Source organism: Mobula hypostoma, chromosome 17 (assembly GCF_963921235.1).
Source record: "Mobula hypostoma chromosome 17, sMobHyp1.1, whole genome shotgun sequence".
In the NCBI taxonomy this organism is placed as follows: domain Eukaryota; kingdom Metazoa; phylum Chordata; class Chondrichthyes; order Myliobatiformes; family Myliobatidae; genus Mobula; species Mobula hypostoma.
The window spans coordinates 3,206,512-3,221,223 of record NC_086113.1 but is presented as its reverse complement, the minus strand read 5'-3'; the positions used below and the strand labels follow the sequence as shown (position 1 = coordinate 3,221,223).

Below are 14,712 nucleotides of genomic sequence, written 5' to 3'. Positions count from 1 at the left end.
GGGAACCTAAGGGGGAACTTCATCGTTCAGATGGTGGTGAGAGTGTGGATCGAGCTGCCAGTGGAAGTGACGTATATGGGTTTGATAAGTACATGGATGACAGTGGAACCGAGGTCTATGGTCCAGGTCAGGGTTAATGGGACTAGGCAGAACAAAAGTTTTGCATGGACTAGATGGGCTCAAGGTCCTGTGTCTTTGCTGTAGTATGCTATGACTCTATGACTGTATATTGTGCCAAATGACTGGACAGATATTCTACTCTTACATTACGAACTCGTGTAAAAATTTGAACCCCTGTCTCAACTAGAAGTCCATCAAACTCTGCCTGGAATTGAACAGCAGGAGCCTGATATTATCTGGCTAGACAGAAGCACAACAGCTTAAATATTGTGGGAGGAAAATAAAGTCTCTCTGGCTTGCTTTCCACTGTCCTTGAAGCCACATAGTGTAGCATTAATAGAGTTGCTGAGTAATTGCAACAATCAATCGACATCAAGTTAATCCACAGCAGAGCCAGACATCCCTTATCTGTACTGCCGTGCATCAGTGATAGTAGATATTTGTACTGGCAGATTTTAGTCTCTCATTTCCCCTTACCCAAGCCCCAATAAAAATTAACACTACGTACCCTTCCTCTGTCTTCCATGTTCGCCAGGGCTACATTACTATTGAGGAAGGAAGATTTCTTGTGTGTTTGTTTCAGTGTATGCAAACAGTCAAGGATCAACTTTATTTGCCATATGCATTTTTATGTGTAAGGGGCTTTCGTCTTTATGTTGCTCAGTAGGCTAATTAAAATGGCTTCTTTGTTATGTTATACTTGGGAATGCTTCTTTGTTATGTTAAACGCTGAGAAAGTTTTGCGCTAGCAGCTTGTTTTGGGTTAGGTAGTGATAAGAAGATGTTACGAACCAATTGGGATAGCTGTTATGATTTTGGTGTATCTGGAAGATTGGTATGCGCGGGGTTTTGGAGGCAGAAGGCGGGAGAGAGAGACAGAGGATGGACCAGGTGCTGTGAGTCCGTTAACGGGGTCAGACCCCAAGCGGGGCATTCGGCGAGGCGAGGAGACAGAGACGGAGACGGACTCGTGTGGAGCGTCTGGTCGACCACCGTTGTTGGTCCCAGGCGGCCGGTCGAGGTGGTCCGAGGGGTCGCAGGGTGAAGAAGAAGGGTCCTGAGCTCCAACTGTTTGTGCACGAAGAGATTGAACTTCGATAAGTGTGGCGCCTTTTATTTTCCTTTTTTATTTTATTCTCTATTAATTATATAGTTCCAGTAATATCTATAAACTGTAAATCATTTAATCGTTGCTTGTGTATTGTCTGTTACTTGGGTGGGGTGGGGTACATCACACAGCATCCACACAAACTACTACCCAGTTTGGCGGGGCCGAGGGCTGTTTCCCCAGATGACAGCGAGCCGAGCGACCCTGAGGCTGAGCGGGGGGCTACATATGTATTAGGAATTTGCTGTGGTGTGTTGGCTATGGGAAACATAGAGTTTAAAGTATAGATGTGGAATAAAATATGCACAAATACATAAACACTAGCGTGTAGTTACAATGTAAACAGCATTATAAAAAGTGGTTTAAAATGTTTACAGAGCAGTATAGTTACGGTGGGGAGCGGGTAATAGATAGAGGGGGCTAACTAGTATGGCTGATCAGATTAACTGTCTGGGGGAAGAAACTTTTAGGATGGTGTGAAGCTTTTGCTTTAATAGTCCTATAGCCTTTACCAGAGGGAAGCTTTCGGAAAAAGCAGATTTCAGGGTGAACAGTGTCTGCGGTGCTTTTACCTGCTTGTTTCTTTGTCCTGCATAATTACAAGTCCTGCAGTGATGGCAGTCTGTAGTAAATGACCTTTCCTGCTGACCTGACAGTTCACTGTAGGCTTCGTATACATTGTGAGAGAATGCTACTCCAAACCAAACAGTAATGGCTGATGTGAGGATGTCTCTGTGATAGTATATGATGAAGAACAATTGATAATTTTAATGCTTTGCCGTAAAATTGAGTATTATCTGCTGTAGCCTGGTGCTACAGCTGTGACAGCTTCCATACCCTGGTCTCTTTCATTCTAATATTAAACATCTGTCACCATGAGGGAGGGTTGAGTGTACCCCAAATCTCCACTCCTAAAGGTGCTGTGTCTGTAAAACAGCTGATAGGAAACCTCCTTCTGCCTCCATTAGATTTGTGATCAGTACGGCTGAGGAGAACGACAGGGATGACGCAGAGTTTGATCAGCTCAACAAGCTGCAATCAGGGGTAAACTCTGAATCTGTGCATTGCTTCTCTTTATTTTCATGTGGCCGTACGCCAAGCAGATTGGGTGGTCAGTTTTGGATTCACTCAAGTTTACTGAGCTTCAAAGATTAAAAAAAAACAGGAAAATTAGTGTATAAGAGACAAACACAGAACACTGCAGCACAGTACAGTCCCTTCAGCCCATGATGTTGTGCTAACCTTTTGACCTACTCTAAGGTCAATCTAACCCTTCTCTCCCACACAACCCTCCATTGTTCTATCATCCATGTATCTATCTAAGAGTTTCTTAAATGTCCCTAATGTATCTGTATCAACCACCACCCATATCAGGGTGCTCCACACTCCCACTACCCTCTGTGTAAAAAATCTTACCCCTGACATCCTCTCCTATACTTTCCACCAATCACATTAGAATTGGGATATTTCTGCCCCAGGGGAAAGTCTTCGGCTATCTTTGCCTCCCATCATCTTGTACATCTGAACTAATGACTGAAAATTAGTTTTCAGTCAGCGTTTTGTATAATTGCGCATGTGCACATTAAATGTTGTTGCAAAGCCAGCTGCCTTTATTTACCTGTTTATTGATTATTAGTTCTTTTTTCTGAAGGAATTAAGCTTTAGCAACACACATGGAGTGCTGGAGGAACTCAACAGGGCAAGCAGCATCCGTGGAGAGGAATTGAATTGAGTTGACTTTATTACTTACATCCTTCAAGAGTAAAATTCTTGGAGGAGCAAAATTCTTTACGTTACGTCTCTGTCCAATTGCAATGTGCAATTAATAGTTTGTAATAAATAGTATGTACAATAGGCCAGTAAATATAACATAGAACTACAGTTGTATCAGTGAGAATTAATCAGTCTGATGACCTGGTGGAAGAAGCTGTCCCGGAGCCTGTTGGTCCTGGCTTTTATGCTGTTGTACTGTTTCCCGATGGTAGCAGCTGGAGCAAGTTTGTGGTTGGGGTGACTTGGGTCTCCAATGATCCTTCAGGCCCTTTTTACACACCTGTAGCTGTAACTATCCCGACTTACCAAACCTGACTTACCTACCAAACTTCTTCAGCCTTCTGAGGTGAAAGAGGCACTGTTGTGCTTTTTTCACCACACAGCCGGTATGTACAGACCACGTGGGATCCTTGGCAATGTGAACGCCGAGGAACTTAAAGCTGTTCCCCCTCTCAAACCCAAATCCATTGATGTCAATATGGGTTAGCCTGTCTCATGTAGTCCACAACCAGCTCCTTTGTTTTTGCGACATTGAGGGAGAGGTTGTTTTCTTGACACCACTGTGTCAGGGTGATGAATTAGTCAGGACTGAAGCATCTTGGCCTGAAGTACTGACTGTTTATTCCTCTTCATTGATGCTACCTGACCTGCTGAGTTCCTCCACCATTTTGTGTGTGATGCTCTGAATTTCCAGCATCTGTAGAATATTTTGTGTTTGGGAGTTGAGCTTTTACTTTGTCAAGGAGGATGTTCCCAATGGCTCCAGTAATCAGGATAAGAGACCAGATATAAACAGGAATTATATATTACCAACCATCAGTGAACATCAGCATTTGAATTCTGTCTCCTGTGTCCTGGTTACTAGAACTAGGCTGACTAAAGCCCAATAATGCACATTACTACTATCAGGGAGGAGGTACAGGAGCCAGAAGACACACATTCAATGTTTCAGGAACAGCTTCTTCCCCTCCTCCATCAGATTTCTGAATGGATATCGAACCTATGAACACCACCTCACTAATTTTGCTCTCTTATTCCACAGCTTAGTTAATTATTTTATACTTTTACTATAATTTGAAATATTTTTATGCATTACACTACTGCCACAAAGCAACAAATTTCACAATATACCTTACTGTGCAGAAGTCTTAGGCATATACAGTATGTATAGTTGGGGTGACGAAGACTTACACACAGTACTGTATTAGTCAATGTGGAGCAGAAAGCAGGTTTGTAAATCTGACAGGATAGAAGGATGTTGGGAATGGTGAGGGTGGAGTGCCACAGGAGAGGTGTGGGACAGGTGGCAGAGGAGGAGTGCTGGGGGCAGGAGGTGGGTAGTGCAGGTGTAGACACACTCGGCCCTGAGACACCAGCCAAAGTCATTTGATTCCAAACAATTGGTTTATTGATCATAACAGGATGTCTCTCTGGTGCTTCCCACACCCTCCCCTTTTCCCAACCATGGTTCCCGTCTCCCTGTCCTGTTCCCACTCTCAGTCCACAATAGAGACCCAGATCAGAATCAGGTTTATCATCGCTCATATATGTCATGAAATTTGCTTTTTGTTTTGCAGTAGCAGCAACGCAGACATCATCACCCTCATTATTTACCGTGCTGCATGATGTTGTCAATCATGGACTTGACCTTGATCTTAGCAGTACAGTGTAATACACTCAATTGCTACAGTATTGTGCCAAGGTCTCAGGCACCTTAGCTATATAAATATATACTGTATATGCCTAAGACTTTTGCACAGTACTGTATGTCAGTGATATTAAACCGGATTCTGATTCTAAAATTTAAGCAGGGTTCTCAAGGAACTTTATCCATCTATGCAGTTCACTATCCTACTTTTATTCTATATTGAGCAACACACACAAAATGCTGGTGAACGCAGCAGGCCAGGCAGCATCTATAGGAAGAGGTATAGTCGACGTTTTGGACCGATACCCTTCGTCAGGATTTGTTAATATCCTATATTGTTTGTATTTATTATATTTTGTTTCACTAAGAGCCATTTGCTTTTGACCTCCTCTTTTTTAACTTCATCATTGGGACAGCATGGTAGAGTAGTGGTTAGCACAACACTTTACTGTACCAGCGACGTGGGTTCAATTCCCGTGTCTACCGGTAAGGAACTCTCCCTGTGTCTGTGTGGGCTCTGTCTGGTTGCTCCAGTTTGCTCCGCAGCCCAAAGATGTGGCAGTCAGTGGGTTAATTGGTCATTATAAATTGGCCTGAGATAAGGCTCGGGTTAAATCGGGGGTTGCTGGGCGGCGTGGCTCGAAGGGCCAAAGGGGCTGTTCTGTGCTGTATCTCAATAACAGTAACATATTTAACGATGGCTTGACAAGAGATGCTGCAGATGCTGGCAAGCCAGAGAAACCCTCCTTCAGTTTGTGTCTGTTCCTGTGGATTCTCAGTGGCTCTGAAATTTTGTGTGTTTACCATTATAAAATGACGGGGTAATAGATTGAAGGGGTGGGGGGAGGCTAACTGGAATATATTTGCAATGTAAACAGCATTTTAATTGATTTACAGTGTTTACAGTGCGATGCAGTGACAGGGTAACAGATTGAATGGGGTGGGGAAGGCCAACTGGAATATATTTAAGATGTAAGCAGCATTGTAAAACGGTTTACAGTGCAGTGTAGTGACAGGGCCACAGCTGAGAACAATAAATGTTGGAGAACTCAGACACTCCAGAGAAGTCATACACAAAACCCTGGAGAAACTCAGTCAATCAAAGTCAAAATCAAAGTAAACTTTATTGTCCAAGTACATATATGTTACCACATACAACCTCGAGATTCAGTTCATTGCGGGCATTTACAGGAAAATAAAGAAATACAATGAAATTTATGAAAAACTATCCATAAAAATTACAGGCTGCAATCACAGCTGAGAATATGTATATTGGGTAGTCTTGTGAGTTGCCTGCAAAATATCAGCCTATATCACCAGCGGCATCTTAATAAAGGAGGCATCATCTTAGGGGGAAATGCACATCGGAATTGGAATGGGCAAGGGCAGATAGCTGGTATGAAAGGGTGAGGTAGGGGCTGGAACAGGAGCTAAGGTAAGGGAAAACAGTATGAGGGGGGAGGGAGGTCGGGATTGGGGGACATAAGGAAAACAGAGGAGAGTGGTTACCAGAAACTGCAGAAGTTGATGATCATGCTGCTATGTTGAAGATTACCAAGATGGAACATGAGATACTGATGGTCCATCTTCCAGTCATTTCTCCCCTCTGTTCTCCCTTATTCCTGTGCCCTGTTTTCCTTTCTCTTTTCCCTCTATCACATCCCCCATGACCTGTCCTTCTCTTTTCATCTTCCTCCCCTGGTGCTCCTCCTGCTTCCCTTTCTCCCATGATCTGCTCTCCTCTCCAGTCAGATTCTTTCTTCTCCAGCCCTTTACCTTTTCCACCTATGATCTCCCAGCTTCTCATGTTATTCCCTATTTCAACACTCCCCAACTCACCCACTTTCCCCCTCACCTGTTCTCACCCATCAACTGCCAATTCGTCCTCCCTCCCTCCCTCCTCTCCCAAAAGTCTTGTTCTGGTTTCTGCCTCCTTCCTTTCTCGTCCCAATTAAGGATCTCTACCTGAAATGTCAACTGTTTATCCTCTTACATAGACACTGCCTGACCTGCTGAGCTCCTCCAGCATTTTGGATTCATATTTCCAGCATCTGCATAACCTCTAGTGTCTAAGCTTGTATACTACAGTATTACTTTTTGTCTCCACTGCTTTCCCAGTACTAATTTCTTCTCCAGCACAAATCCTAAAGCACCCAAATAAAAATTCTGTTACCTAGGCTCTGGTTAAGTGTAGGTAAATATCTAATATTCACATACCTGTACTAAGCAACTCATCTGCAAGTTCAAATGATTCCTATTTATCCATTTATGTGATAACTTCAGGTCATTATATCTGAATGTTAACATTAATTAACCAGCTCTTTACACGTTCCTTCCAGGTTGGCTGAGGTTAACAATAAAGAATTTCTCAACAAACATTCAGAAATTAACTTTAAAAAAGAACAATGTGGCAGAGAAGTCCTCCTAACCTTTGACTGTTTTTTTAAGCTTTTGTAAATTCATTCAGGCATTCCCCGAAGATTTAAAAGACCTCTTGGAGCCAAGAATATCAGACGCATATGAACTAGATTAGACACCATATCAAGACTGTTGATACAACAGACCAAACACACGGTTCAATGCAGAGTACAGCCACCTGTTATGTTTTCTTAAGGAAAGGCTCTTGGAAGGCATCAGACTCTTTCTTGGAGAGAGGGACTGAAGAACTAGGAACCAAATTACTTCACAAAAGGGCGGGTTACACTGGTGGAATCCTTAAAGGAAATCACTAGTCCCTTCACAGAGTCAGGTTTTGTTTTACATGAGGGAAAAGTTCTAGGAAGTCCAGGGTAAGGGGAAGGGGAGACTTGCAGAAACAATACACAACATTTAGTAAGCCTGACTGTGACCTTTGAAGGCGATAAAGAAATCTAATTGAATTTCTCGTCCTTTTTCACAGATGGACCCAGTTCAGAAAGCAGTGATAAATCACACGTTTGGGGTTCCTCCTCCTCCACGAAGAAAACAAGTCATTTCATGCAACATCTGCCAACTAAGATTTAATTCTGATGTGAGTGTACAAAGCACAAGGATGCATTTGAGCCCTTAGTTGCAATGTATTTACTTCTACACAAAGTGCAAAAGTAGACATTAGACAGTGCTGACACTGTAATGACAGCTGGGGCTCCCTTGTTCTAGGATCTTCAGGCTGGTTTTGTGCGATAGAACTCAGTTTACCAATTGGTTATTTTCTGTTTAATCCCTCTGGCATCTTAATAGAGCTGTTAATTTATTTAATTTACAGAAGATCTGTGCTAAAATAATAAGGAGGCATGTTAAAATCCTGAAGTGTTGTGAATTTGGATCTTGAAGACAATCTTGGGATGTTGTCTGTGCCAGTTATTTTAGAGACAAGGAATCATTTGACCCATTCAGTAGTTTCTTTCTACCGTGACTGAATGGCAGTTCTGATTTGTTGTTCAAAAAATGTTCCACCTGGCGGCTGTAGAAACTATTGTTGAATAAAGGGATGGGTGGGAGGCTGCCACAGTGCTTAGTTTTGTGATAGCAACGTAGGCTTATCCCAGTTGTATAACTTGTACCAATGCAAATCTTTTCAAAGTCAAAGCAAAATTTATTATCAAAGTACATACATATTACCATATACTACCTTGAGATTCAATTTTTGCAGGTAAAGAAACATAACTGAACTTATGAAAAGCTATACATTACAAAGACTGACAAATAACCAAAGTGCAAAAGAAAACAAATTATGCAAATAAAAAATGTTGAGGAGATAAAACATAACAAAATAAGACTGAGAATGTTACACTGGGGCATAATTATAAGATGTTTGGAGCATATTATAGTTCAAACTTCAATGTAAATTTATTATCAAAGTACATATACAGTATGGCACCATATACAAACTTGATGTTCATTTTCTTGCGGGCATACTTAGTAAATCCATAGTAGAATAATAACCATAATAAAATCAATTAAAGACCACATGTACTTGAGCGTTCAGCCAGCGCGCCGAAGACAACAAATAGTGGAAATACAGAAAAAAAGAAATAATAAAAGTAAATCAGCGAACAATAAATATCAAGAACATGAGGTGAAGAGTCCTTGAAAGGGAGTCCATTGTGGGAGCAGTACAATGGTAGGGTAAGTGAAGTGGAGTGAAGTTTTCTGCTTTGGGGGGATGTCAGAGGTAGGTTTTTCACACAGAGATTGGTGGGTGTGTACAATGAGGTGTCAAGGTTGGTGATAGGGGCAGGTACATTAGGGACATTTAAAAGACTCTTAGATAGGCACATAGATGATGGAAAAATTGAAGGGGTGCTGGGACTACATGAGAGGGGATGGTTAGACTGATCTTGGAGTAGGTTAAACGGATGCCACAACATCATGGACCAAAGGGCTTCTACTGTTCTGTAATGTTCTATGTTGTAAAGAGCCTTTGAAAGTGAGTCTATGTGTTGTAGGATCAGTTCAGAGCTGTGGTCTCTTTTTAATCTAATCTTTTAAATCTAATACCCGTCTCAGCTAGAAGTTGAGGTCATGGAGGCTGATATGTTGAAGCTGTCAGAGTAATATAAAGACCCTTCAAGTGATCAGTTGTTGCAGAAGGGTTCGTTTTCTCAAGAGGCAATGTCTTGACAGGTAAAAATCATAAACAAACACACTCTAATGGGGCGGGGGGGGGTGGGGGAGAACGAACCACTAGTAAACCAGCCATGTGCTATTAACATCAAAGAGATGTCATGCATCAATAACAGGGATGAAGTTTGATGTGTTTTATATAACCATGTTAGTTCATTTAGCTTGTAGATCAGGCTTATGATGTGCTGCAGCTGAACTTTAAGACTGTTTCAAGACATTCAAACAATCAGTTGTTACAAATACTTCTGAATTCAAAGTTCAAACTTTAACGTAAATTTATTATCAAAGTACATATGTCACCATATACAACCCTGAGATTCATTTTCTCGTGGGCATACTCTGTAAATCCATAATAGAATAATAACCATAATAACCATCAATGAAACACCACACGAACTTGGGTGTTCAACCAATGTGCAGAAGGCAACAAACTGTGCAAAGATAAAAAGAAAGAAATAATAATAATAAATAAATAAGCAATAAATATCGAGAGCATGAGATAAAGAGTCCTTGAAAGAGAGTCCATAGGTTGTGGGAACATTTCAATGATGGAGCAAGAGAAGTTGAATGAAGTTATCCCCACTGGTTTAGGAGCCTGATTGTTGAAGGGTATTAACTGTTGCTGAACCTGACGGTGTGTGTTCTAATGCTCCTGTGCCATCTTCCTGATGGCAGCATGTCCTGGGTGGTGAGGGTCCCGGACGTTGGATGCTCCTTTCCAGCAGCAACACTTTGTGTAGATGTGTTCAGTGGTGGAAATGGCTTTATCCATGATGGACTGGGCCGAATATGTTACTTTTTGTAGGATTTTCCGTTCAAGGCCATTGATGTTTCCATACCAAGCTGTGATGCATCCAGTTAATATATACTTCAGTAAACATCTATAGGAGTTTGCCAACATTTTAGAAGTCATGCCAAATCTTTGCAAACTCTAAGGAAGTAGAGGCACTCCCGTGCTTTCTTTATAATAGCACGTATGTGCTGGGCCCAGTACAGGTCCTCCAAAATAAAAAAACACCAAGGAATTTAAAGTGCTAACTCTCTCCATCTCTGATTCTCTGAAGAGGATTGGCTCACGGACCTCTAGTTTCCTTCTCCTGAAGTCAATAACCAGCTCCTTAGTGTTAGTAAGAAGTTGTTGTTATGCACCACACAGCCAGATTTTCAGTCTCCCTCCCATATCACCACCATTGATTCAGCCTGCCACAGTAGTGTCCTGGCATTGGACCTGTGCTTAGCCTCTCAGTCATAAGTGTAAAACAAGTAGAGTAGGGGGTAAACACACAGCCTTGTGGTGCATCTGTGCTGATGGAGATCGTGGAGGAGACGTTGTTGCCAATCCCAGCTGACTGGGGTCTACAAGTGAGGAAACAGATGATCCAATTGCACAAGGAGGTACTGAGGCCAAGGTCTTGAAGCTTATTGATTAGTTTTGAGGGTGTGATGGCATTAAATGTTGAGCTGTAGTCGATAAAGAGCATCCTAATGTATGCATCTTTGCAGTTCACATCTTCCAGGTTTGAATGAAAAGCCAATGAAATCACATCTGCTGTTGGCCTGTTGTGACAGTAGCCAAAATGGGGAGGATCCAAGTGGTTTCTCAGGCAGGAGTTGTTGTATTCCATCATCAAACTCTCACAACACTTCATCACAGTGGATGTAGGATCTGCTGGACGATGTACGTGAAGGCAGGTTACCACGTTCTTTGTAGGTACTGGTATAATTAAAACCTGTTTGAAACAGACTACTGAAGTGAGAGATGAAAGATCTCCGTGAGCACTCCAGTCAGTTGATCAGCACAGGTCTTTGGTACTCGGCCTGGCACCGCGTCTGGGCCAGATGTTCCTGAGGGTTCGCCCTCCTGAAGGGAGCTCGCACATCAGCCTCAGACGCAAATCACAGCATCATCAGGGACTGAGAGAGAGTTTATGAAGGTGTCTCCATGCTTTTATGGTCGAAGGTAGCATAGAAGGCATTAAGCTCATGTGGAAGCGAAGCCGTTTTGTCACCTAGTGTATGTCACTTGCAGTAGATGATAGCATTCAAACCTTGCCACAGCAGCTGAGCTTCGTTCCCAATCGCAGCTGTACATGTGAGATGGCTTTCTGGAGATCTCTTGTGTAACTTGCTTGGTCGCCAGACCTGAATGCCACTGATCTGGCCTTCAGCAGACTGCGGATCTCATCGTTCATCCGGGGCTTCTGGTTGGGGAAGACTGAATGATTTTGTGGGGACACACTCGTCTATGACTGCTTGTATAAAATCCGTGGCAGCCTCGGTGTATTCCAAGCAACACACATCAAAGTTGCTGGTGAACGCAGCAGGCCAGGCAGCATCTCTAGGAAGAGGTACAGTCGATGTTTCAGGCTGAGACCCTTCGTCAGGACTAACTGAAGGAAGAGTTAGTAAGGGATTTGAAAGTTGGAGGGGGAGGGGGAGATTCAAAATGATAGGAGAAGACAGGAGGGGGAGGGATAGAGCCAAGAGCTGGACAGGTGATAGGCAAAAGGGATACGAGAGGATCATGAGACAGGAGGTCCAGGAAGAAAGACGGTGGGGGGGGACCCAGAGGATGGGCAAGGGGTATATTCAGAGGGACAGAGGGAGAAAAAGGAGAGTGAGAGAAAGAATGTGTGTATAAAAATAAATAACAGATGGGGTACGAGGGGGAGGTGGGGCATTTGCGGAAGTTAGAGAAGTCAATGTTCATGCCATCAGGTTGGAGGCTACCCAGATGGAATATAAGGTGTTGTTCCTCCAACCTGAGTGTGGCTTCATCTTTACAGTAGAGGAGGCCGTGGATAGACATGTCGGAATGGGATGTGGAATTAAAATGTGTGGCCACTGGGAGATCCTGCTTTCTCTGGCGGACAGAGCGTAGGTGTTCAGCAAAGTGGTCTCCCAGTCTGCGTCGGGTCTCGCCAATATATAAAAGGCCACATCGGGAGCACCAGACGCAGTATATCACCCCAGCCGACTCACAGGTGAAGTGTCGCCTCACCTGGAAGGACTGTTTGGGGCCCTGAATGGTGGTAAGGGAGGAAGTGTAAGGGCATGTGTAGCACTTGTTCCGCTTACACGGATAAGTGCCAGGAGGGATGCTTACACAGATAAGTGCCAGGAGGGACTTATTCACACATTCTTTCTCTCACTTTCCTTTTTCTCCCTCTGTCCCTCTGAATATACCCCTTGACCATCCTCTGGGTTCCCCCCCCCCCGACTTTCTTCGCGGACCTCCTGTCCCATGATCCTCTTGTATCCCTTTTGCCTATCACCTGTCCAGCTCTTGGCTCCATCCCTCCCCCTCCTGTCTTCTCCTATCATTTTGGATCTCCCCCTCCCCCTCCAACTTTCAAATCTCTTCAGTTAGTCCTGACGAAGGGTCTCGGCCTGAAACGTCGACTGCACCTCTTCCTAGAGATGCTGCCTGGCCTGCTGCGTTCACCAGCAACTTTGATGTCTGTTGCTTGAATCTCCAGCATCTACAGAATTCCTGTTGTTTGTCGATGTATTCCAATGTGCTTTAATTTTCAATTGTATGGCACTGTGGTGAGCAGTTAGCATATGGCTTCACAGCTGTCTGTAGATTATTATCATGGCTGTGTGGGTTTCCTCCAGGTGCTTTGCTTTCCTTCCACATTCCAACAGCGTACGGGTTAGGGTCAGTAGGTCATGAGCATGCTCTGTTGGTGGCGGAAGGTTGTGGAGTCAGTTCAGTGTTGAGGTGAGTGAAGTTATCCACACTGGTTCAGGAGCCTGATGGTTGTTGGATACGAACTGTTCCTGAATGAGGTAGTGTGGGACCGAAGGCTGGCGTACCTCCTACCCAATGATAGTAGCCGGGCCATCTGGTGTGGTAACACTGTTCTGTGATGCATAACGCTATAAAAACGCCAGTTCAATTGCCATCGCTGTCTGTGAGGAGTGTTTATGTTCTCCCAGTGAACTCGTGGATTTCCACTGGGGGCTCTGGTTTCCTCCCACATTCCAAAGACGTATAGGTTAGTAAGTTAATTGTTCACCTGGGTGGTGGCGTGGGCTTGTTGTCCAGCAGGTCCTGTTACCGTGCTATATCTCTGAATAATAAAAGGAACAGCAGCAACTCATTTTCATATGGATGACATCTCCCATGGTGTGTGATTTGCAGGACAGCTAAGGAGTTTAACGCCATGGGGATTGTTTGCAGTGCAATCAGCGGTTTGTTCAAGGGGCTTAGATACATCCAAACAGAGAAACATTACTACTACTACTACGTGGACTCAGGCCAAGGGGGCCGGCGTCAGGCAAAAAGAAACATTACACTGTCAGAACATAACCATAAGACACAGAGCAGAATTAGGCCATTCCATTTGGCCCATTGTGTCTTTCCACCATTCCATCATGGCTGATTAATTATTCCTCTCAACCCCATTCTCCTGCCTTCTCCCCGACCCTTTGATGCCCTGACTAATCAAGAAACCAGCAACCACCATTTTAAATATACCCAATGACCTGACCTCTAAGGTTGTCCATGGCAATGAATTCCACAGATTCACAACCTATTGGCTAAAGAAATTTCTTCTCATCTCTGTTCTGAGGCTGTGCCCTCAGGCCCTAGACTCCTGCACTATAGGAATTATCTCCACATCCTTAACTCTGAGCCTGTCAATATTGAATACGTTTCAGTGAGATCCACCATCATTCTTCTAAGTTTCAGTGAGTACAGGCCCAGCACAATCAAATGCTCCACATATGTTAACCGCTTCATTCCTGGAATTATTCTTAAGAATTCCCTCTGCATCCTTTCCAGTGCCAGCACATCTTTTCCTCCATAAGAGGCCCAAAACTGCTCACTGTACTCTGAGTGCGGTCTGACTAATGCCTTATAAAGCTTCAGCATTACATCCTTGTTTTCATATTCTATTCCTTTTGAAATGAATACTAACATTGCATTTACCTTCCTTACCACCAACTCACCTCTCCTAATGGATTCCTTCTTCTACAGCCCTTTACCTCTTCCACCTATCACCTCCCAGCTTCTTACTTCAACACCCTCCCTCACCCATCTATCTCAGACTGAAATCACATGATCATTAGGGACAGAGAGAGTTTATGAACCCCTTACCTGGTTTCACCTATCACCTGCCAGCTTCTAATCCTCCCCTCCCCTCTTTCACCTTCTTAGTTTGACTTCTCCCTTCCTTTCCAGTCCCAATGAAGGGTCTCAGCCCAAAACGTCGATTGTGTATTCCCCTCCATAGTTGCTGCCTGACCTGCTGAGTTCTCCAGCATTTTGTGTGTGTTGCTCTGGATTTCCAGCATCTACAGAATCTCTTGTGTTTATGGCAACGGTAGCAGATAGCGGACAAAACAAGATCATTATGGGGATAATCTCAGCTACACCCAGAAAACTTCAATTCCTTGGTACCTACATTCCTCATGGGCCTTCCACATTTTTCTGATTTTAATTCAATGTGTG

The 14,712-nt window shown here is 43.5% G+C and overlaps 1 protein-coding gene across 7 annotated transcripts in view; it reads left to right on the top strand.

The window, feature by feature from the left end:
• Positions 1–14,712, top strand: part of LOC134357790 (zinc finger protein 385D-like) — a 381,269-nt gene that overhangs the window by 246,562 nt on the left and 119,995 nt on the right. For all 7 annotated transcript variants that reach the window (XM_063069445.1, XM_063069446.1, XM_063069444.1 and 4 more), the window contains exon 3: positions 7,549–7,659. In XM_063069445.1, coding sequence (XP_062925515.1) covers positions 7,549–7,659 — 111 coding nt within the window. The remainder of the gene's footprint in view (positions 1–7,548; positions 7,660–14,712) is intronic.